This window comes from Ptychodera flava, chromosome 13 (genome assembly GCF_041260155.1).
Source record: "Ptychodera flava strain L36383 chromosome 13, AS_Pfla_20210202, whole genome shotgun sequence".
NCBI classification, from domain to species: domain Eukaryota; kingdom Metazoa; phylum Hemichordata; class Enteropneusta; family Ptychoderidae; genus Ptychodera; species Ptychodera flava.
In genome coordinates this window covers 20301228-20327488 of record NC_091940.1, presented here as the reverse complement: position 1 = coordinate 20327488, position 26261 = coordinate 20301228, and the positions used below count along the sequence as shown (strand labels likewise).

The window sequence follows — 26261 nt, the reverse complement described above, 5'->3', positions numbered from 1 at the left end:
GAGACCTAGACATTGTCGAAGTCGCCACGATATATGTCGTCATGGTGTGAATGTGCGTCCGTCCGTCTGTCCATTCGTCCTTAGAAGGATTTTTTAAAGTCAAAATCTAAAACCATGCCCTTCTCAAGCCCAGGAGGGAGCAGTGGGGTGGTGTACAAATATAATTTGCAAACCACTTCCCCATATTGGTACAGTGCAGATTAGATGACGAACTGACGGAGACCAACTGGGCGGACTCCTTATGTATCGGGCTTTATTTTTCATTTTCACATCATACAGCAATAGCGAAAAGTTGTTGTAGCCCGTGACTCTTGTCTTACTGAGCAGCAGCAATACACCCTACGATTATGACAAATATAGCCAAGAGACATAAAACAATGTTCGGAGACACTTCAAAGTGACGCCTTACTGCTCCATTAGCTGCAGTGTTAATATATATATATATATATATATATATATATATATATATATATATATATATATATGTGTGTGTGTGTGTGTGTGTGTGTGTGTGTGGTGTGTGTGTGTGTGTATATATATATATATATATATATACGGTATATATATTCCGGTATTTTTGTCAAGTCTAAACTCGGCTTCTGCTTCCACTCCTACACCACGTCGAAATGCTACAACGTACACAGTGCGCTGTGTTTCTAATGCTAATACTTCACTTTTCGTAGTAGATGGGTTATGCATGAAGATATTTTTCAGATACTCCTCTTCGTCACATGTGTTAATAGCCTCTGCAGCCTCGCTTGCTTCGTCTTGCGCAGCTCGATGAGAGCGAGGACTCATACTCATACAAAGACACATTAGGCCCTACTGACACAAAACGGCTGCCGGCGAGCGTGCAACATGTGCACGGCTGATGCTATCGAACGGTGTAATATGCTTATCCGAAACGAAAAGGGGAAATGTATCGATGCCTTTTAATTTATTTCATTTTCTGTTACTTTATGAGTTTTAATACTTTATTGCTTGCTAATCTTGCTCAAAGTAAAACCAATTGAAGCTGGGCGGTGACGAGAATCGTGGGCACACAATGGAGGCGACCATGCCGTCAAAAATTCTATGCTTATCGTACTGCAGTTGCGCATGCGATTCAGTGAGCTGCTTGCGGCCTCCTTTGGCGGCCCGCTGCAGAGCTATTAATACAACTGAAAATGGATGACAGTTGCACTGACAATTGCATAGTGATGAAGGTGAAAGAACGCAACACGCCTACTTTTTCTCGTTAGCAAATGCAGTTATCACTAAAGTTCCATTAATGTCATAACAGACAGAGCACTGAGCTCTTACGGGAAATCACTGAACAATCTGTGTTGTAGCATTTTCAATCCGTTTATTGTTATTGAAATCTTTAAAATATAAAAATATCAGAAAATTCGACAAACTTTCCATTTCCGAAACCTGACGACTAGGTCAATAGGGCTCTTCGCTGTTTTGAACTAAATATAGCTTCACGCGAGCGACATCGATGCTGTAAATAATTCCGACAAATTTTGCAGTGACAGTGTTGCATGTATAGCTGTTATTGCAGCTTGTAGTCAGAACCGTAAATATTTCATGTCTACTGTCCATCGTAACATTCGCAGTCGTCTATTACGATGTACTTTCATCGCTCATGCATACGAAATTTCCGAGAATGTCATCAAAATTTACCAACAATATTTAGTTTTAGGTATTAATGAGAGAATAATGTACGTCACTTGCAAACAGCCCTACCGACTCGAGAGATCAATACAACAATCCATGTCGTCAGTATTCAATGTTTTTTAAGTGAACTGTAATGAAGATATCTCTGCAGTTTCTATAGCTGTATTTACATCATTCTCCTTTCCCTCACCGCTTTATCTATGGTCTCATACTAGTTACGCTACGCACATACTCATATGCAAACATATTTTCAAAATGCGAAAATATATACCTTGTTATAAAACCAGAAAAGTTACATGTCCGATTAAAATTCACAGTCGACATTCACAAGATATCGCTTTTGAGCCTACCCTTTCAATTATCCAAGACTATAAATTAACTTTCGCCGCCATAGTTTAAGATTGTTTCTTTGCTATGTATGTATGTATGTATGTATGTATGTATGTATGTATGTATGTATGTATGTATGTATGTATGTATGTATGTATGTATGTATGTATGTATGTATGTATGTGTATGTTTGTATGTGTTCGTGTGTGTATTCTGTATTTCTGTGTACACTTCACACCTTGCATATTATCAGTAGCTTTAACTGCAAGCTATATCGATTTGCTTGATAAACACACCCCAATTGACCAATATCTGGTCACCATTAAATTGATAATATCAGATTCCGCTATTCCAGTAAGCGGGTAAATAGGAAAAGGCTGTCCTTTCCCTTTGTAACACAGAAGAACTAACGTATGCGACACAGAAATTAATTTTAAATATTCATATTTTTATGTCCGATGCAAACAGTAAATAGAGACATCTTGACGAGGTATACTTTGACATTTAAGAATCCAAAACAGTAATCTTGCAGCAATTGATGGTTAGCGGTTCAGATTTCGAACATAGAGGTACGATAAGACATACTGTCTATGGTTAAGAGTAAATACATTGTTTCTTTGCTTATGTCATTAATTAATATGCTTTTTTGTGCACATTGCCAAACTCGCCCTTTTTAGTCAAGGAAAACTTCTCGGTAAATACATTACAGGAAAGCAAGATATCTTTACTATAAAAATCATGAAATATGTGGTATTTGTGGTAGTACATGATGACCACACTAACGAATCACTATAATATCGCCTGTAAATTTCGTATAATGAGGTGCGGTAATAAAAACTGGTGATTATCATACAATTAAATTGGTTAATTGACTCCTCGCCACTACATTGAGGAAGTTACATTATTGGTTAGACTCTTCCACACATTTATTTTCCTGATATTACAAAGTAGCCATGTAAAATGTCCGCTGTTTTGACAAGGGTATAAAATCCAATTACGTTTGTTGTGATCGCAATTACTTTTAATGGTCAGATGGAATATCACACTTTTCACTCCAATGACTACATACTGCGATGTAGTGAATTTGGAAGATAAAGATATAGGATGGTCAATAATGATATATATTGTTGCTGTATTGATTATTATTTAATATGTCTCCTTTTTCAAGATTTGAATAAGATGCCAAACGGCCTTTGTGATTTCTTGAGAGATCTCTGCATCTTCCACAGATGAGAATTAGAAATCATCCACGGTACCGTACAACTCGCTGTCATATTCATCAAGGTTGACAACCTGCAAATAAACCATAATGGACGCTACATTTCCATGATTTCATTCGAACATGTATTTCTTTGTAGTAGAAAGCTAGCTTCATTACCATACCGTTGAAGTGCAATATTGTAGCTGCTTTGTATTTATTAGTTTTGTTCAATCGCATAATGGACTGTCGTGTTTATGATAATGGTCGCGCCAGTGGCTAACTGACTACGCATGCGTAGGTTCAATATATACTATGCCAGTAAGCGGAAGTGTACCCGGCTAAGTTCATGGGCGCCGCCATGTTTTTAAGTGCCTAAACAAATACGAAACGTGCAAAGAATGATTTTTTTCACTAACCATCAATAAAACATCGCTGCCATTACCCATCTTGTTGTCTCATTATCTGTGCCAAAGGGTGAGTTAACTAAAGCTTGCTGCAGACAGAAGTACGAGCAGTATCAGAGATTACAAACCGTGAACTGAATGCCAACGAGAGACATCGCTCACCTGCTCATTCTTGGTGATTCGCCGTATTTCTGAGAGGATCTCCGGGAAGGTAGGTCGGTTTCCGGGATTCTGGGTCCAACAACGTAACATCAATGAATATCTGCAGGGGAATGAGAGCAAAATATGATAAAATCTTTTCATGATAGGCCTACAACGATATTTATTAAAGTGTTCGAAAAGGGATATAAACTTTAATGAGTTTACATAACAGTAAATGTCAAGATAAAGTTTAGAAAACATGCACCTTTGTGTAGAAGGCTCGCTCTCAGTAGCAAAAACATTTGCACTCTCAAATATATTAAATTGTTTTGATAGTCTAGAACTAGTATACCCATTTTCAAACTTACACAAGGCATTTACGTTCTCACCATTTTGTTCTGTGAAATTCGAAAACTTTCTTTTTCAAAACATTTAGCCTAACTCAAAGAATGGCGGCCATTTTGAATTTCAAACACTCGTTAACTTCAATCAATTTTCTTCTTTAGTTGAAAACCTTTGGCGGTGATGACTCTGATGTTGATTACGAAAGAAACTAATTTGTAGTTTTCTGGCAAAGGTTTGAACAAGGGCTGAAAGATTTTTTGTTGCTCTGGCTTACATTTCGTCGGTGCAGTGGGTTGGTTTTTCCATGCGTTGGCCTCGTTTGATGTGTTCAGCGATTTCCTTGTTAGCCATTCCTGAGTAAGGCAACGCACCTGTGAATGTAAACGAACACAGGGTTAAACTTTGTCCATGCTATTTGGGCTTTGCAACAATATAATAAAGCAATGACTCGGAGGTTCGTCTTTCCTTGTATGTCCCTTTCGTTCCTGTAAAATTGTCCGAGTGCTCATGTTGAGGTATATGCTCCTCGAAATTGAAATATTTAAAATGTTTGCTCAATTTTTTCTTCAACGAAGCTTGCAATCATTCTACCTTGGTAAAAGCTTGGTTACAGCTTACAGTTGCATGCAACTGAAGCAGTTAAAAAGCATCGATACATTCCCCCTTTTCACATGTCAACCACTGCCAGGGCAACTTCAACAATGGAATTGCGTGAGCTTTTTACAGTTCAGCCCTTTTCAAACATGACATATGATATATATATATATATATATATATATATATATATATATATATATATATATATATATATATATATATATATATATATATATATATATAATAAACATACATACACGGCACTTCGTGAACATTTCGATACTCGCACTTGTAAATTTCCTTCTAAAGATAATATCTCTTTTGCGGCAGCGGCTGTTTGCCAGCATAAGTCGTTATGCCATTGTGATTGTCTCTGCAAATTTTAAAGGGCCGATCATTTCACGTGATATTATGTTTTATTAAAATAAATCTGCTGTTTGTAAATTGAACAATACCAAATTTTTCATATTACTGATAGAACTGATGCCATAAGGGATGATCATTCCCCTTGACTTACCCAGTGTTACAATCTCCCACAGAACAATGCCATACGTCCAGACATCAGATTTGAAGGAGAACTCATTGCCAGTCAGAGACTCTGGGGCCATCCAACGTATGGGGATGCGACCCTTTGATCCGATACAAGGGAAAAATCTTTTTAGTGAATGTAAAATTCTTGAGGAGACTCCATGGGTACATCACATTAAATTATATTGCGATAATTGTAAACAGCTTGGGATCGGTGTTAATATGGCGGGGATCTTTAAGAATTTAATAAGTGTCACTGTATCAGTCCAAGACGAGCAGGGATTGCACACTTAAAAGTCTCATAAATTTATACACATATTGATCGAAATAGCAAGATGCAATGGCCCAATCGCACGCTGTTACGATGTTCTTCGAACTTTACATCACTGTGTTTCAGCTGATCCGGCAAATCAAGAAAAAGTGAATTATGGTCAAGATCTGTTTTGTTTGATAATCCAACAACTGTATGATGATAAACTGAGTTGCCAGAACGAAATTACTCACCTCAACTTTGTCAACGACGGATTGTCGATCAGTTCGGATGGCAAGGGAGAAGGATGCAATCTTACATATCTTCCCATCACCGACCATGACGTTCCTAGCTCCTAGTTTACGATGTATGATCTGTGCAATGAAAGCACGGGGTGTCATTTTGTGGCACATTTTTCTTGAGGGGAAACACGAAAAAGTAATTGACCGGTGGAAGTCAGATAAACCTGGTAACTGTAGTACAGGTACTTCCATTTATTCAAAACGTGAAAAAGGGTCAACCATTCACCAAACGTTGGACAGGTCCATTTCTAATGTTCTCTACGGCAAAGATGATATTAACCTGTTCACTCTTAGTTCCCTTTAAACAGGGTCACAATCACCATTAGAGAAAGGGGGTCCTAAACAAGTGCCCCGGATGAAGACAAGCTTAAGATCCCTTCATCAAGAGATGAGGATAACATTTACTTTATAAGACTATTATTGAAATAAGGAACTTGGCAAAAATTACAGAGGTAGTAGGGCCGGTGTTTTGGGGGAACGGTCACCATACCAAGCATTTTGGAGAGTGCTTCCCCAAAAATATCAAACCATAACACATTGAAGTCTATTGGGCAAACTATTAAAAAACCCAACATAACAAGTATATCTGTACATTTATATATTATTAATAATAAATGTAAATGTAATTTGCTTGAAGTGAGAGGTAAACAATATATGTGTATAAAAGAAATTAGATTTTTGGATGCCATTAAAACTGTTTATTTAATATACATGAAAGTCTATGGGAAAACTACGAACAATTTTTCCCGAAACAAAACTACCAATATCTGTGCTTTTATAGACACTTGATAATTGATATAAATGTACTTGATTAGAAAAGGGTTGTTCAAGTACATATATATGTGTACAAGAAATTTGATTTTAGAATTTTGCTGAAATATTGATTCATTATACATTGTAGTATTTGAGAAAACTTATTTTTACAATAAAAACCTAGCTATATCTGTGCATTTACGGACGTTTGATTATTGATGATTATTGATATACATGTGAATGTACTTGATTAGAATAGAGTATTTAAAAGAACATATATAAACAACATATTATAATAGAATTCAACAAAACTTGTAATTAACTTTTCATTGTAGTCTAGGGATACACTAATATACATTTTTCAACAACAATATATATAAATATATATAGATATATATATATCAAAGAATACAGATATATATATATATATATATATATATATATATATATATATATATATCAAAGAATACAGATGTCCTCGTCGGAAATTACTGTGCTCGATGCCAAAACCAGACTGTTGTTAATAATAAATAGTAATAATTATGAATGTTTATATATATATATATATATATATATATATATATATATATATATATATATATATTATATGTGTATTCAAATGTTGTTAAGTATTGACGTTGAGGCTATGATAAGTTTCTTGACAAACAAAAATAGTGCTCATCGTATAATTATGAACCAAACTATATAAGAATTGCAGATGTTTTGAATAACTAATTGTATGTCAAGTTATTGACCGAATTATTTATTGTGAAATTGATCTCTTTTTCATTAAATTACTTGACACATTACTTAAAGGTGATTATGTGTAAAGATTAAAGAGTATTCTTTGACGCTGCTAAGGTCAAATGGGAAATTATACGTCAATTGAGATAAAGGTGATACGACTGTTCCAAAAAAGGGCAGGGTTTGGTTTTTGTGCATGAAAAGTGGAGAAAATTGGGCATTTGCTTGCAAACACTTTTGAAGGGTCACTATTTTTTATGCAGCATCATTTTAAAAACACCCCCTCCGTAATTCCTTTCTCGTCCCTTAGTTATCTTGATAAATCTATGGAAATTGGAAATGGACCGCTCATTTTGCAGCCTGTATCTTCTCCATCTTTGTCAGGTGCACATCATGTCATAAAGTCTTAAAAAGAAATAGCATTACTTTGTCAATGGAATCAAACTTAGGAAGGGACCAAAATAGTGAAAATACCCCACAATTGATATGAATACTTTTTCTTGTTTTATCCGATTCGACTAATATAACCAGTGGGCTAACCTTGAGGCTTGACAGATGTTCCATGCCAGTGGCAATCTGCTCAGCAAACAACATCAAGTTTTCAGACTTCACTGGGTTCTTGATTTCGAATGCATCATTGTACGCGTAAATGTCCTCTCCATCATCATTGCCGGAACCGCCCTCTACGAAGATCTGACTCTCTCTGGTGCTTCGCTTCAGTACGACACCCAAGTTGCCGTAGGGGGCGAACTCCATGATGATGCTTGGTTTCGCTATTGGAAGAATTTACAGGCTTTCATACCTTACATAAATTTGAAATATTTGCGACGACAAAGCAGACAGGGCACTTACATAGTTCTCCAATCTTAATGACGTCTTTGATATTTATGTATATATTCTTTGATTTTAATATTCATACTCACGTGATCCAGTCTGGGTAATGCATCCCAGTAATCGGATGATGTTCTCATGTGGTATTATCGCCAACATAATGTCAAGTTCATGCATTAGGTGTTCACGCTGTGTCCTGTTTGACGTATCTGAGGAGGGGACCATTTATATTGTGAAAAAACACATCAATCAAAAACATAAGGTAGATGAAAAAAACTTTAACATGTGCTGAAATAAATGCAATGATTCATTTTAAAGTTTCATATTCATAATCAACAATTAATATAAACAGGTGACAACATCATTATATGGGAGGTGCATGCTACTGTGTACTTCATATCTGATTTGAGAAAACGGTGGATAAAGACAGTTTACTTACTCTGAGACAATATTTATGGAATGTATTTCCGAGAGCAAGTATATTTTTCCCCAAGTGATCAGTATATTTTTCTATTCTGTCGTGTATATGGACAGGTATGATGTCCAAAATAAAGTAATTATAATACTAAATACAATAGTCTCGTAAAAAGTGTTTGAGTTAATTTTACCAACGTTAACATCAATTTATTACACGCTGATGATTTCGCCAAACGAATTTCTGATATTGGATGTCTCCGTGAATAAAAATATTAAAATTTCACACGATGACCGTCCTTGGAACATAACCAAAGTTTAACTTGTCTATATCCCACTGATAATGGCGAAGAATGGAGTCCTTTCTTCAACATTAAGGCGATGTTTTTCGTAAAATCTTTACAGAGTGATAACACTCATCACTCTGCAAGTCAACAAAATTTTGAAGTGTCATTTTTGAAAAAAGTGGAGAGGATAAAAATCCTAAGCCGACGAGACGACAAGACAATGCATCAATCTAGTATGCAAATAAGCTATCGTGTGATGGCTATACGTGGATTTTGGTGATACCGAATGTGAAACGATGTACGTAACATTTGTAATTGTGTAGATTTCACCAACAAAGTCAACCGTTTTTGAAATGAACAACAACCTTTCATTGCTTTAACTGCCACGATAGCATCGCCTGGTTTCCCGCCGATACCGGTGGCAGTTGCCCTGTGTATCCCGGGCTGTAGCTTCTCTCTCAACACCAATCTTGTCGAGGAAAATTCCATTTCCTCTCTTGACAGAGCCGAATCATCGGCCTTCCTTGAAGCTGCTTTCGCTGTGTTTAGGATCTTCCCCTGTTGACTGTAGTTGTTTGTAACTTTAGCTGCCTCGGTTTTATTTTCAAAGCTTGGGTTCTCTTCGCCCTGTTCCTAACGGAAAATGCCATTGTCATCGACGAAATGTGTAAATATTCTTTCTGAATGAAGAAGTTTGGTGTCATAGAAAAGTTCTGAACTGAGAATCCGCAGCTCATACGTACAAAGAGTGGAAGAATGAAAAACGTGTACGAAGACAGAGCAGCATGCCAGAGATCTGTTAAGTATGGTCAATTAATTTTTTAGAAGTCATATTTATTGCGGCTTTGCTGCCTTTCAAGATCTAATTACTAGCATGTGTCCAATGACATGAACAGTTTGAGAAAATTCGGCTAAATTTTCCGTAAAGTAATCAAAGTTCGAAAATCCAGGATTCATACATTATTTGACAAAACAAAGCCAAAAAGGGTCAGATCCTACGAATATATAAGAATCGATGAGTTACTTTGTTGGTAACAATTGAAATTTTTTAAAGTACACTTGAAAGCGCAGCAATCATCCGACTGGTAACCGCCATGAAAACACATCAAAGTAGGCCGCACATATATTGTACCGTATGCCAACTGGACAATTATTTATTTTCGTCGAGTGTTCATTCAACAAGTTCGATTACATATAAATTGCATTTGATACCAGAGTATGTGAGCCCTGCTGTGAAAGGTGTTTCATTGTGGCTTCCATTCTCGGCAAAGTTTGAGGTCATGGGTAGTTATTACAACTTGAAGTTAACTTTCAGCAATTTTAAGTGTATGTAAACGTCCAATCGTATAAAAGGCGAGCTACGATAATTTACGTATCAATTTGAAAACTTCAATAAGCTTTTCTTTTCAATATGTGCGATATGTTGGAGTATCTAACCTACCTTAGCCACACCCGAAAAAGTTATTGGTCCGTCGCTTGCTGCGTTGGAGCGCTGTAAGAGAGTTTCCTTTGTCAGTTTATCATGAATATACAAGTGAAAGTTGCATGTATCATAAAATTATGACATTGGACGTGGCCTCATATTATGTGAATGAAAAAAACACTCCAAGCGGTCATAAATGTTGTTTAAAACCTCAAGCACATGATAAAAATCCTATCTTACCTCTCTGCGCTTTCTTCTTCTCAAGACAACGATCACAATCAGTACAACTACAACGACGATGATGACAATTACAACAGAAGACCCTCCTGCTATACCTCCAACATTCGATCCAGTAGATGCCCCAGCTTGCGCCTTGGGTGCCGCTGTTGATGTTAATAAAATCTGCGAAAACATTCCAATTTTGCAAATTTTAAGGATTTATATTGTTCAAATATGCGATGGAAACATATGTTTACACAAGCGCCGTAAATACGGCATGTACGAAGAATTGACACTTATTTTAAGACACTAAAATTTACGACTTACTGAAGTTAACCATAAAACAAAATTCCTGTTTAACTTTCACATGACTGTTTCCGTACCGATTGTGTAATTACTAAGATATAGAGATGGTTCGATGCACTAATTGAAACAATTTTAGTTACGGAGGAAAATATTTCTTGCTTCTAATCACTAAATTATCTGACTAAGTATGTCTTTAACTTGTTTTTAAAGGTATCAGGGAAGATATATGTAAGAACAAACCTCAACTTGACCGGTCGTTTCCAGCATTGCGTTATTTACCGCTGTTACTTTGACGATGCACTCAGTGTCACCCGTGGGCAAGTCAGGAAGGTCCCTGGAATCGATTTCGATCAGATAATCGAGATAGAAGCAAACGTCTATCTCCGGAAGGCACGTACAGGTCAAAGCTGTGCACGGTTTGTTCGGGTTGCCCTAAAACATAAATAATAAGGTTATGCTCATAGGAGGTATTTGTGGTTTGTGTTTTTGACCATGTGAAAGTTGATTTTTGTTAGATGTCGCAAAAGAACAAGAAAGATATGTTTAGATAAGTTTGATTATTATTTGCAAGTTAGTTACCAGAAGCCTGAGGGATATCAACTCACCATGGGTGTTGTCTCTCCTATCTTTCCTTGACCGTACAGACGTGTTGTTTCCGTTTTATCAAATATCTGCCATTTGACTTCAAGGATACCACTGTCATCATCATGTGTCTTCACCAATACCCTAGAAAACGAATGGCCTTGAATTCATTAACCTCTCCTTCTCCTTCTGTTATATCTCTCCTTTATGTATTTATTAAAAGAAACGTGTCTGTCCAATAATCCGCATAGTTTTATAGATCTTGTAGCAAAACTGATGACATCAAAATGTATCGCAATTATCGCTTCAGCAATGAAATACAGAAGTGGTAATGTGTTTTACCGGCTCAAATTTATTCTCACACACAAATGAGTCAAACTGACATTTTCTGAACAGACAGATAAACTCACCCTGATCCAGAAGGCGCCATCTTCTTTCTTCGAAATGTCGTGTTTCTGGTGTTTGGGTCGCCAACAACTGTCATACTACTGATAGTTGGCTGTGTTTTATCAATGTAGAACGTTGCTTCGTCCTCTATGGTGTTATTCATCACATCAAAAGCTTTCAACCAAACGGTGATGAATTCGTTATCATCATCGGATATCGTGATCACGTGACTTGTCTGAGGATGTCAAAGAGAAGTGGATTTTTACATCACCGACATAATTGAGGTTACCGCTACATCTATTGCCATACAAAATCCTCGTCAACATAAAATAATTTGACGCAATGTATTGCAGAATTAAGAGCCAATGTGAGGCAAATGGCAATTATTTCTCCTTTTGACAAGAAATGGTAGAGTAGAATTTATTCTTACGCGAGTTTTTCTCTGAATCAATTGTCGTTTTCCCTCCTATATATGATGTTCCAAAGCGTATGGAAAGTTTTTTCAAGAAACTTATTTATAATACACAATATTTCAATATTCTAGCCCTTGGCTTGATTGATTATTGGAATATCTCGCGTAGTATCACCGATTCAAGGTAAAAGCATGAGAGCAGCTTTCCTCCATTTGGAGTTTAATCTTCACGTAGCACCACGCAGACTGAAATATTCGCATGGGCCCCCTTCAAATCCGTCTGAGTTGGAGGTGACCCATGTGTGACCACAGGGGCTGTCTACATGTCCGTCCCCAGGGGTGGGTAGGTGTTTCGTTGTATCGCTAATAAAGATATATTCTACCGACCTTTGGTGTTTCGGTCTTAACTTGGCACTGCCCTTGACAATCTTGCGTATACGTTTTGTCAACATGCTGCGTCTATTACCTGATGAGTTTGAGTGCCTAATTAGCCAAAGTAATCAAGGGTGAATTACTAATCTGTGGACGCTCTCACCAGATTATCACCGGATTAAATTTGACAAAGTCAATAACGAACGCACCAGCAAGGTATAACTGAAGAAAGGGCTGAAACTCTCAAAAGCCGTGTCCAGAGGTGGTCCGTAAAACTAGTGGACACTTTATATTCATGTATTCATAAACAAACAGAAGGCAAAACAAACTTGAAATATTCATTTGTAAACGAACAGGTCGGAAAGGAGGACCTCCCAGGAATGCGTGGTATGTGTTCAACACACCTTGGTAACGTATCGGAGATGTGTTTATACTCTTCCTGCTGGCCCGGCAAAAACCACGTTGGTCAACGTGCCTAACACCGCATCGAACTGAATCAGACTTCACGGGTATATTGAAAAATTCCGTGTTAGTCGAGAACAAGAACAGAAAAGACTTTATTAACTCGACGTTCGAGCTCGCCTTCAACTTGTCCAGTTTATCAACTGCGTTCTTGCAATACGAACACTTTTGTATTAGTCTTTTTTTTTCAAATAACAAAAGACATGTTTTACATACGACCGATCATCTGCAGTACAAGCAGTGTTGTGGGTTGGTGACTACGTACTTGCAAATGTTATACACCGCGGTATTTTGCTTTGAATTTTTCAATTGACCCCATGTGCTAAGTTAAAACACAAACAAGAAGGTCGAGTGTTCTCTCTGCAAATCAAGAAGTATTTCGAACACGAACGATTCGGATATCTTGACCTCAACATTACTAGCTACGCAGCTCGAAAGTTATGCTCGGAAACAGGACGGGAACATTAGTCAAAGTCGGATTTTGCATGGAAAGCATGCAATGTACTGCATACTGCTTATGCTCCCTTGGGTCTGAGACTCTCGCCCTCTCGGCCATAAACGTCATTGAGCTGCCAAGAAAATGATTGTGCAGTCGCGTGAATCTGTGTATATTTTGATCATTATTTTATCAACTACTCAACTACCTAACGCATCAAACAAGGGTCATGTCAGGTTCTTAGGACATTCTCCAAAAGACATATAATCGATTAGTGTCGCGGAATGATTTTCACCAGGTTTGAGAACTAATAAATAAACGGTCGTCAGTGTGTCTTCGCATATCAAATCGACAAGTGTATTACTAACTTCGAGGGATCACATCCTTCACTGTAAAGTTGTTTTTATACAAAACACATTTTCGAGAAAGCTGACGTACAAGGGAAAGACACAACGACTGAGTCCGACGGAGGCATAAAAAAACCCAGTGCATTTGTGTCCGATGTACACATCTCTGTTATTCCATTCTATCAGTCGACGAAACCTACGTCAAATTGTAGTGAACTCCGAGCAAAGTCCCACATAACATGTAAAGGCGAGCCAGTGGCCATATGATGATGGATTGCATAAACTTCGAAGTCTAACATCCTTAACTGTAAAGCTGCGGTTTTTATACAAAAACACATTTTTGGTAAAGCGAATGTGCGAGGGAAAGACACCGTGATCGCGCGACTGAGTCCGACAGCGGCGCAAGAAGTGTTTCCCCGACAGTCAGACATATAAAGTACGCTATATCATGCATTTCTAAAGCGTGTCCAAACGTTGACATAAAAAGATATGTCCAAAACTACAAAGGTTTTGTATAGTTATTACATTGTTACGAAAGGTTTCACACGGGTTCAAAACCTGACATAAAGATATGGTGTCCAAAAAATTCTTTTTATTCAGCTGACTGATTTATCGTCTTTGCTATGGCCTAAACATCCCCGTTTTCGTTCGACAAGACTGTGACATCAGTATCTCCCCAACGTATAGATCAACCTGGTTGAGTACTACTATGCTTCCAATGTGTCTTCGCAGCTTTCATCTCGTCTTGAAACGAATAAGCATATATAAGGCATGAAATACTTTTGCCGACTAGTCAGTTTTTATGTTTACAAGCGGCGAGTTTCTTCCGCAAACGATGACTGGCTGTAGTCAAAAATACATGGATTGTCATGTCCGTGTTTATAAACACCGATGAGCTTGACCCTCGATCCCAAAGCATGTTGGCTAATTTGTTTACCTCTATCGATCATGTGGGCTTAAACTAAACATTTCTAAGGTTAAAGGTTTGTAGTTCCGGCTTCCGGTCTGACGGACCACATCGGGACACTGACTCCACCTCTTCGATTAGCGTCCTACAGCTCAAAGAAGCAACCGACGAAGGCATAGATTTGCCTGTCCCCGTTTAAACATGTCAGAAAACTGTTGACGTTCGAAAAATTAGGAAATGTTTATTGTAAAGTAGATTTCTGTGAACACGGCTTTTGAGAGTTTCAGCCCTTTCTTCAGTTATACCTTGCTGGTGCGTTCGTTATTGACTTTGTCAAATTTAATCCGGTGATAATCTAGTGAGAGCGTCCACAGATTAGTAATTTACCCTTGATTACTTTGGCTAATTAGGCACTCAAACTCATCAGATAATAGACGCAGCATGTTGATAAAACGTATACGCAAGATTGTCAAGGGCAGTGCTAAGTTAAGACCGAAACACCAAAGGTTGGTAGAATATATCTTTATTAGCGATACATCGAAACACCTACCCACCCCTGGGGACGGACATGTAGACAGCCCCCTGTGGTGTGACTGAATATTTCGATCGAAGCACCAAGAGACATTTTACGATGTCTATTTTCTAATTTTAGGCATGACTCTAATGATTTTACACATAAGTGTTTCACACATCAGCAGCTGTTATGTTAAGAACGTGATGACTTTGAATGTAAGAAACAAGTGCAAACCCTATCTTCTAATAGTTTGAAGAGAGGACAAACGAGGGAGGAGATTGATTGATGCAAGAAAATAATACACCACGTTATCCTTTGTTACCAATTTGAAACAACTTTGTTGTCTGTTTTTGGTTTCTAAAAAAGTTCCCTTAATGGTGATACCGTGCTGAAGTCTAGTGTGTAGCTTAGGCATATGTTGCTAGACCAGTGACAGATGATCGCAATTAATGTACCAATGTACCCGGATTCTCCACTTGGGTGTCTCACAGGACATCGGGAAAAAAGAGATATGCTTTTACACTCATTGTTAGTCAATATGCGTGTAGTACGTATACAGCACAACTCATACTCACTGTGCGTGATGATTCGCCAGAAGGGGTCAATTTTGCAAATGAAACCACCGCGTTATTCGTTACTATCATATGGTTTGGCTTCATTGCGTTGTATGTAATCTTTGGCTAACATGAAGTGTATAAAATGTGTATTAAAGTATGTAAAGTATGTAACTCTCTACAGATGATTCGATGTAGTACGATAAAGTTTGCCTTTAGCCACATAATGGTAAGAGTCATACAAAGGGTATTATAATTCATTGTGATACCCACACTTGCCTGTCCGAGATCAATCCAATCTTCGGGGTCAGTACTTCCGGAGGTAGACTCAATAAAGCCAAGCTTGTACCGTGTGACGCCATTGTCATTCCGTATTGGTTCACGTGACCGGGACAATGGTGGCTGCCCCGTCTCTTCGTCGTACAGCCAACGGGATGGCTCGCCTTCTTCGATGCCGTTCAAGAATTGCCCATCGCGATAAAATGAGTTGTAAAAGTGCCCTTCCCAAGACACTGTGATCTGATAAATGAAACGTTATTATAAGCTTATTATACGACGTGCCATGTTTCCTATTTTTCCTCTATGATACAAGTTTTGGGAGTTGAGGAACACATGCAATCGAGCTACTAAATATAGACGCCTTCTCACACGTTCCGAATCGATTTGAATTATGGACCACCACAGTGTATTCAGGATGAACAGAAGTGGAGTAAATGTTTTACTATATCTAAAGTACATCAGAAAATTTTTCTCCTTCTGAATTAAGTTGTATTGTGCATTTTTGAAGGATAAACTACACTTTACTTCCATACCTTGCCTTTTGATTTATTCAACCAAACAATACCAGAGTTTTGATGTGCCTCCGGTGCTGCTATGGGATTGTTTTCATCCACTTGGATGACGCTGCTTTCGTCAAATATGAGAAATCGTCTCGCTCTGGCAACATTACCAACAGCATCGTGCACACTCAAAATGATAGCGAAGACGCCTGTAACGGAAATATATCTCGTTCAGTAAGGTAATGCAATAGTGTCATACGCTTTCAAAATGTACCATCTTATCACAGTGGCCAATCATTGTGAAAATTATGGCAAACTGCGGTAGATTAACAGATTTAGCATAATCTATTCATTTATTGATTTGTAAAACGTGGTGTATTGCCCTGAGGGAAAATCATACCCTCTCTGAGAAGAGATCTGTAACTGTATTAACGACATTCCAGAGTGTACACATTTCCACTTATAGTGAACATGTACCATTACACGTCCCTTACTGCTGACGTCACATTGGAAATTGATTATGCCAGGTCGTCTAGCAACATCTGCAAGCTTTCTTTCTTCTTTTGGTTTTATCATAGTCTTTGGTGTGAAATCCATATTGCATGGCTTTACCTCGAGCAAACACAGATTTGTGCTTAGAGACTAAACTTTCTTTGTAATTCCGTTCATATGATCAAGGAAAGCTAGCATGTTTGTCGATTGTCTGTCTGAATTAGTGTATATTGTAATGTTAAGAACTTCGGAGTTTTTATGGGTGTGATTACCAAGTATATACGACAAAGCGTATACCTGTATCAGGCAGTCTGAGCTCTGCACTGGAGACAGAAGCGTCGATATTTAGCGCTGCAGCGTGAGAGGTAGTTGTTCTGATGCCGAGGAGACTTTCTCCAGTATCAACACTCAGTCGAAATGCTTCACAATCATAGTGATGAACACCGGCAGGGACATCAGTCCAGTCAGACGGTTCCCATGTGACGGTGACGTCACGCTTTGATAAGATGATAAGAAAAATGTACAGTCGAGGCGACATTGACTACATGAGGTGAGTCGACCTCTGGACTAAATGATAATTTTATCCTGTTAACACCAATGCAATAATATCAATGAATTGAATGCACATCCAAAGCATACCGTAACATACAGATCATGCAGTGTATGTGAGCTGAGTTGTGAAAGGTGGTTTTTATGGTCCCGCCAGTCACGGCAAAGCTTGAAGCCATCGATGATTGTGCTTTGGCATAAATGTTCAGCAATTTCAAGTATATAAATTGACAAGTCGTCCAAAAGGCGAACTGCATTATTCTGAGAGGTAATGTGTGTTGTACAAGTTACGTATTACGACATAAGTTATATTACTTCACTTGCTTTAAATAGTTGTTGCCATAAAACAAGTGACCCAAAACGTTGATACAATTTGACAGTGAAATTAGAACTATTGGATAAATTTCTCTATAATAGTGTAAGTCACTCCTCATTCAAAATTCCTATTGGACTTTTTAGAAATATATCTCAATAACTGTAACCAACACATAAGAAATTGTGATAATCTTAAAATTAGCATAAAAATAGCAAATGTAAAATGTAAACCTAAAAGGCATGCTGGTAAAGAATAACCCTTCACCAAATAACTTAAAGCCCACTAAATGCACCCATAAACAAAATTTCAGTTGACTCCGAACTGCAGTTTTGAGAAATCGTGTTCACAAACAGAAAGAAAGACAGACATTGTAGTGCTACATTAACTTGCGTGTGTTAATACTTCAGCTGAAAATGATGACTTCCACAGTACTGTAGATTTCCCATAATGCATTATGATTTGTATCCTCGAAGATTCCTGAGTGAAGTCCACCCTGTCTCCTATGTGTAGACAAATTCACAGACTATTTATCAAAATTTTGAAAACGTACTTTTATGCACACCATTCTTCTCAATTCTCATTTTAAATGATTTTGAAAGTTATGCATAATTGAGAGAGGGGATAGCATTTTTGTAAAATTTGCCACAGATTGTGTCCTCAGCCATACAGAATAATGTGACGGAAAGTAGGGAGACTAGTTGCACCTGTTTTATGAAACAAAAGGATATTGATTTTTTGCAATGGAAGTGACAAAAGAAATCTGCATGCTAAGTTTTCTCAGAGAATGACCCCTTCAGTTCATCATAACTTGCTGCCCAAAAAGCAAGGCATTTGTAGTACCTAAAGAATGTGACTTTTATTGTTGTTTAGTGGTTATTTTGAACTTTTCACTGAAATATCTAAACGTACTTTTACTAGATATTATTTAACAATTTTTCTGATGCTTCACATTAGTGCTTACATGCAGAACTGAAAAAGTTTTTAGAAAAGTAACCTTCAAGGATACAAATCATAGAGAATTGTGGGTAATTTATTGTACTGTGACTTCCTTCAAACTTATAAAACTCGCATTTTCATTCAGCACTTAAGTTTTTGCTGATATTTAACTTTTGTAATTTTTTTAATGTTTTTTTTTATTTATTTTTCATTGTGGGCATTTATAGCCTGAAATAAAGATTAAAAATAAACAACAACAACAACAACAACAATAATAATAATAATAATAATAATAATAATAATAAACCAATTCCACAGTCAGTGTTCAAAGAGATGTGCAAGACGTACTGTACTTGTGTTGGTTAAATGTCAATGTTGTCTTGTTTAATATGAATTTCGCCGAAATCTTAATGATGATTGCAAAACCAGCATCTCATGATACAAAAGGTTGATATTTCTTATAAACATATTTGTACTCACATGTCTTTTATAAGGGTTTCCGACGTCCAAGATCCTCGTCCTGCAATCGGATGACGTCACAGAACAGTGTTGTGGAGGTACGAAGTCGAATGAAACCTCCGCCGTCCTTTCAGTTCCCACTTCACCGTAAAATTGTGCGTCGTCGACCGTGACGATATTCAGCAAATCATAGTTGTTTATCTTTATGTATCCGCCATTCCTTGCTGTGAATGTCAGAGATACCCTTGTGGAAACAAAATAAGAGCGACATATTCTTGTACTGAAGTAAACTTAAAATGATATGAGATGTAAAAATTAAGCAATAGATACCACAGACAAATAGTATAGACAGACTGGAAACGCTGCATGCCTTTTGTTCCACGGTCGTCTCGGTAGACTATTGGCTTTTCATATTAAAATGAACTTCAAAGGTGTTAAACTTTTTGGAGGCTTTGTTTGTGATTGATAATTACACGAGATTATGCGAAAAATACGAGATGGCATCGTGCTGCCAGTCGCGTAGCAACCATAGTTACTTTGTGAGCTCTCAGGCCAGAAACACTGCTTCACGCCAATCAAAACATAACACGCCAGCAGTTTCATAAACATGCCCTTCCTTGACGCACGTGTAAAAGACGGTATGACTAACCGTAAACCATTGAGTAAAACCAGACAGTATCGATAAAAGACTTTCAAATTTGGTTCAAACACACTCATTATATATTCATAAAAATATGAGAGGAATTTTTAAAACGGTAAAACTGACTTTCCTGAAGCTCAAAACACTCCCGTTTTCGCCAGCACGTAAATTCCGCTCAGCATCACACGAAAACAACAACACAAACTTTGCCGAATATACTTTCGCTTAAAATTTGGCGAAAATCCGAAAATTACCGAAGGATGCATGGTCGGCACTCTTCGGAAAAGAGAGGCGAGAGCAACCTGAGGCGAGGCGAACATGGATGGGTTACGTAACCGCTTCACGCCTTAAACAATACCCGTTGCGACTCTGTCTATGTTTCTCTGTGTAGATACTTAACAATTCATTGACCATCTAAAGAAGGTAGCAGTTGTTTAATTTGTCCTTCATTGCCACGACAGGAACCCCTTCATTTGAAAACTTAGAAACGAAAAACAGCCATTGATATGTTGGTATCCATATCAAGTGTTTAATATCTCTCCTTTTTTAGTTTGTTTCCATGACTCTAGGTACGGCACTTAGAAACAAAGCAAAATCAATTTAGCTTAAGGTAGAATGCTCCTCAGGGAAAGATATTCGGACTCTCAAACTCTTAAAAAACTGTTTTGGTCTACGATTTGTGGGGGCTCATTTTGAAGCTCCAGGGGTGATTCAAGTCTTCTCCAGTTTAGTTTGTAAATATAGAAAATTTTCCTTCACCCCAGAAAGTTAACATAGTGGTGGCGGCTGCCGTTTTGAATTTCAAGTGAGGCAAACTGTATTGCTAGTACAAAATTTTGCACGGTGGCCCCTGGATTTTTAATTATGGTTTCGAAAGGGTATGGTTCCAAGTCCCTCGAGGAAAGTTTGAGCAAAAGTACAAATTCCTTCGATTTCGAGGCTCATACTAGCTTTACGGTATTGTCCTTCGATCGTTAAAGAACTGACGGTAACGGTACAGAGATGACAGAGAATACCTTTGCACTTCCTATTTTCTAAACTGACCGCAAAAAAAACAACAGATGTACCAACGGCTGGCATTTTCATAGCTTGCATTGTGTCTCAATAAAACGAGATGGGTTAGCTTTTTATTGCTTACTTGTCATTGTGTTTGAACTTAGTAGATACATCGATTGAGTGGTGGCAGATCCTCCTAGGCAATTCTGAACGCGGTATGTTCAAAATATGCGACTCTTCTCCCAAACAAATACCCTCACCACTTTCTGCTTCAGTTTGATCTGTGCAGAAAAACAAGCAAGAAACATTATGTTGACATTATCGGTTTAGACAAATCAAATGAAACCATCGCGAAAATGAATAATGGTCATGACCATTAATTCATTTTCGCGGTGGTTTCATGTATCGTGTCTAAAATTTGGGTCAAATATAGGTATGGTCACCCATTCATTTAGTATCTTTCACATGTCAAACAATATAAGTAGTATCTCGTTTCAAACAAAATTCATGAAAAATGGCAGATTTTGTCCCTTTAATAATGATTGTGTTTTAAGAGATTGTTTCGGAAACGATAACAAACAACAATATATGTTTGAAGTATATCTAAGAACAGGAAGGTACTCTACACCTTGTGAACATGAAAATTTTACGTGAATGGCTTTATTACGTGTCAGTTATGAATTCCTATATGTAAAATGTAAATTGTAGCTTATATGATTATTTCAAGAGCTGCAACATTAATATTCCTGATTTGATGATTTCGTTTATCTGTAATCTTTACATGCCCTCTCGCCTCTTAATATAAGCTACCCCCCTTTCCACCAAACTGAGTTGTAATAGTACTTTCAGATGTAAGGTATCCCAACATTGGAGTTAACTTTTGCTTTCACCATAGAGCCTAGGAGTCCTAGTGTATGTTTTCACTTTTAAACATGAAATTTTAGACAATTCTCTCTCGTAAAACAAAGTATGGTAAATATTAGGGATCGCAGTGAAAAAGTTTTCACCCTATGAACATTACTTCAAATATACCTGATTTGACATCCCATGTACCATCTGTTCTGCATATAATTGCTTTTTGGAAATAATCTTACAAGTCGTTGAGGAAAACCGTGAATTTCTCTCAATCTTTTAAACTCAATTCGACGCGGCAGCTCAGGATTGTAATCTTGTCGGCAGGGCATTATGAAATTCAAACTGTGTGAATGGTTCCCTTCATTGAGTGCAGCAATATAAATGTATTCATTGAGTGCAGCAAAATAATTTTTTTGGAGATAAGCTGTGAAAAGGGAGCGATATGAATTTCATTACCTCGCATCAATTGCCACCGCATTACTGCCGCTACAATGCCAAACCCTGTTTCGTTCACGTAATATGGTCGGTTTATATCTTCAACAGACGGATCGTAGCTCACTGCCCACTCGACTGTAAATGAGTTTGTGTTAACGCCACAATATACAAAGTTGTCACCACTGCAGTCGAGTGCACAACCTACACCCTCAGTTGCTGCTAGAAACGTAGCAGTACATTCTTCAAACGTCGGCTCATCTGTAACTGTGGAGAACATCGCAGCAAACAAAATTGTTATTAAAAATGATTATGTTCATTGCATTGTATACTCTGCAATGCAATAAAGTACAAACCAAACACCAGTTAATGAGGGAGACTGTCCTCTATCATGAAAAAACTTCTGGTATAATTTTGAACATCATATTTTAAAATATATTATAATATATTATAATTTGACGTCGTATCCTTTGCTAAAAAGGTTCATTTTATGTCACTGTAAATTCCCCAAGTCGAATGTGAGGCATGCAGTTGATGCTAGTTTTGCTTAAAATTAATTATCAGAGTGATTGCTGGGAATAGACACACGAGTGCCAGGACACACACACGGATACAGCCCAATCGCTTTGTCCCCTGAGCTTCATATTTCGAAACTTACATGTAATTTTCTATATGGAATGAATTCTTAGCATCCGTGTTTAGTTGTTTTTGTCCACTTGTTCTCCAATAAGTATATGGTAACCCTGAAATGTATTTAATCATTGCAGTTCTCCAATATTTTCATCATGTTTGTGAGATATTTCATTTTTTTCCACGTGAAAATTTAATTATTTGCAACTGGTGAACTTTTCCAGAATGCAAACATCTGTGAAGATGCAAATGCGATATCACTAAATTCGGCACACGGCACTTAAGTGATTACACTCATATCTTAGATGATTTGAAATTCATATATTAATAAGCATTTAATGTGTATGTTTATTGAACTTTTCTATTGAAAGGCAATATCTATGAAAATGAGTCGTACACCCCGAAAACTCTTTAAGATTTTTCGGGGATCATACATTACTAAAACGTTTCAGACTTTAAGCAAACTATGCTTTGGGCTCAGAAAATTATGGGTAATTTTGGAGCGCTGTTGCTTAAGAAAAATCTTCACATTGTGTTTCACGTTAAGTATACCAATGATTTCAGTCTATTACATGTGATATTATTTGATGTTATTAAGAGGTTAATGTTTCACCTGACGTGAGGGCCGTGTCGTTATTCACTTGGTCCATCAATTTGCGTACTGAATGTATACAATTAAATTTAGATCTTAGGTTTTTTAACAATCTCATATCAAGGTTATTTCTGTTAAACTTTCGCACACGCCGTCTTTGTTGTTGACGTCTTTGTCTTTTGTTGCTATTTTAAGGTCCATATAGTTATGCATACATACTTTCCAAGCAATTCGGTCCAGCAAATCCATGTGCACAGGAGCAGGATGACGGTGTGTTTGGACAGTATCCAGGGTAACAGAACTTGCTGTCAGGTCTCCAGGAACAGCGTTCTTTGCAAGGAAAATATTTTTAATAATTGAATAAAGAATTATATAATAAATCTGATTTTCACTAAAATTTCAATATAATTGTATTTTTGGTAGAAAAGAACAAAAATGATATCCGCTTGGATCCTAGTGTTTTCATGGCAACTTTGTGGTTCAAAATATCGAATGCCGTTGAAAATGGCTAGAATGCTGAAAAAATCACAATATGGGTTTGATGGGCCGCAGTAAACAAAACTTAACCTTTATATCCATGAAATGAGTTTCCGTGGTAACCATTTTGTGGCTAGAAATGTTAGTTTTTCGTTACCTTGCCAGAAACAGCTTTTATTTTCGCAAAATATCAAGTATCTATAGTTTAAAAACTTTAAATTCAACGTCCATTTCTATGCCATTTGAAATCAAAATGTACTAAAAATCATCATCATCATCATCATCATCATCGCTGCAACATCACAAACTGTTAATGAAAGCGACATAGTGAACATCTTACAAACCATATGAAAGAATGTTTGTTTTTACAATAACATTGATGAAAACTTTGTAAGTTTATAAAATAGAACATCATTCAAAGAAATTAGACTTACGTTCACAGGCCCTATTTAGAATACCATATCTGTCAACGAGCGAGTACGCTTGTATTTCTCCACCTCTGTCATATTCACATTTGTAGCACTGTTGGTCCGTTGAATTTGAACATCTTGTATTATCACAGTAAGGAATTGAAGCACACACTGCATGGTTGATAAATGAATAAATAAATAAATAAATAAATAAATAAATAAATAAATAAATAAATAAATACATCAATGGATTAATAAATAAATAATGTCGCATTAATAGCATTTCCGATGGATACGTTGTATTATTGTCGAGGAGGAAATCTAGACATGTAACTTATTTGCATGTTTAACGACATTCCTATTAGATAGATTTAGGTCTTGAAAGAGAGAAATTTCATATGACATGAATGATAGCATTACACAAGTGTATACTGCAAATGGGTTGTCACTTTGTCGCTCTTGCTATAATCTAAATTGCTCTGTAGACAATGAATGTCGCCCCAGGGCTGATAAAAATTTGCTAACTTTTCGTGCCATTGCAAACTGTTTTTCTACAAAATATAACATTACAACTTGGATACGTCGATACCAATCATACAAATTGTTACGTTTCCAGTGGATTATGTGCGTACGTTACCTGTACATTGATAGGAGGAACAATACCCAAGGCACGGTGCAGTGTAGTATTCGTATCTATATCCTGTCCTGTAAATTGTTTCTTGTCGATATCGTGTGCTGAATAAGAAATATTGAAATGTTGATACAGAAAAATTCAAACAACACTAGGGTTACTTTAAATCTATAGTTTTTCCGAAGAAGACATACGTTATCATGTTTTAGTGCAATTTCTATTATCTACTCACTGAAGCAAAATATCAGGCCTCGAGAAAAAGATCGTTTGGTGCACCGTTACTTGTGGGCATTTGAATTTCAGTCCTAACTTGGATTAAGTTGTCGACAATAACAATGAACCTCAAACATAAGTACAAGTACGGAAAAGAAATGCTGTATATTTCAATTTACTTGATAAGTGGAACACAAATATTGATAATAATGCCACAAGTTAATTGTTATTGGAATGATAAAAGTCTATCATTTGTACTACCAGTGTGAAGATATAATATTGCCACTGTTACAGAAGTTCGAGGAAACTTCATAAGTTACCTTTTGATCTGCTTGAACTCTGTTTGAGAAGTCATATTCATTAGATTTTATCAGAAAAATAGCCATAATCGAGAAAAAAAAGTCAATCAGTCCAAGAGATCAAATGCAAATTAAATGTTTCATCTCTGGTCAAATTTGATAAAGTATATTTATATGGTCGCTGAATCTAGCAGATCTCACAATCCACAGAATCAATATCGATCGGAAAATGTTGGCATCTAATGGTATTGAGTTAATAAATAATACGAAACATGGTTCAAAATAACACTTCGACTCAAATTGGTTGCCGTCCCTAATACCCAAAAATATATTCTTCACTTAAACACACGAACACGTTGTATAATGTATTCGACCGCATTGAATGCCGATGGTAGTATGTTCCTAGTTTAGAATGAGTGATTACCTGTAACGCGAGCATTGGACAACACAGGTAAAGCAGCAGTATAAAGAACGGTCTGTATATGCTTGATTGTTGGTAGCTGGTTACTGTATAACTCTCCTCGCGCCGATGGTTGCAACTGTTTGGCCTGAATATGAAGACAAGAGGAAATTCAAGTGAATCGATAGAGAACACAAAACTGGAAGGTCACTGATATAAACTTTAAAGCAAATAGTTTATTTTTAAAAGTTGGGTAAACATAATTAAGAACTCCAGTTTTTATAGGCTCGAAGATTCCCTTAAAGGATGTAGCAAACAGCGTCACTGTTCTGACCAATTCATTCGATGCAGGTAGCACAATATACTGTTTAGTGATGGCATTGAAGAACAAACAAACACACAAACAACACCTGATCAATAATTTACCAAGATTGTTCATACATTCACT

The 26261-nt window shown here is 37.0% G+C and overlaps 1 protein-coding gene across 1 annotated transcript; it reads right to left on the bottom strand.

The window, feature by feature from the left end:
- Positions 1 to 1327: 1327 nt before the first annotated feature.
- On the bottom strand, positions 1328 to 24471 carry LOC139147764 (uncharacterized). The gene is made up of 21 exons (XM_070718959.1): positions 24295 to 24471; positions 23603 to 23713; positions 22186 to 22428; positions 21017 to 21155; positions 19260 to 19482; positions 17276 to 17474; positions 16520 to 16695; positions 15981 to 16226; positions 11727 to 11938; positions 11340 to 11460; positions 10975 to 11166; positions 10450 to 10611; positions 10228 to 10278; positions 9152 to 9419; positions 8178 to 8294; positions 7795 to 8027; positions 5710 to 5829; positions 5195 to 5306; positions 4355 to 4451; positions 3757 to 3856; positions 1328 to 3282 (listed from the first exon to the last, which is right to left on the bottom strand). Exons 3-21 carry the CDS (start codon positions 22205 to 22207, stop codon positions 3226 to 3228), a joined length of 2847 nt encoding a protein of 948 aa, XP_070575060.1. The 5' UTR covers positions 22208 to 22428; positions 23603 to 23713; positions 24295 to 24471; the 3' UTR covers positions 1328 to 3225.
- Between the last annotated feature and the right edge of the window lie 1790 nt (positions 24472 to 26261).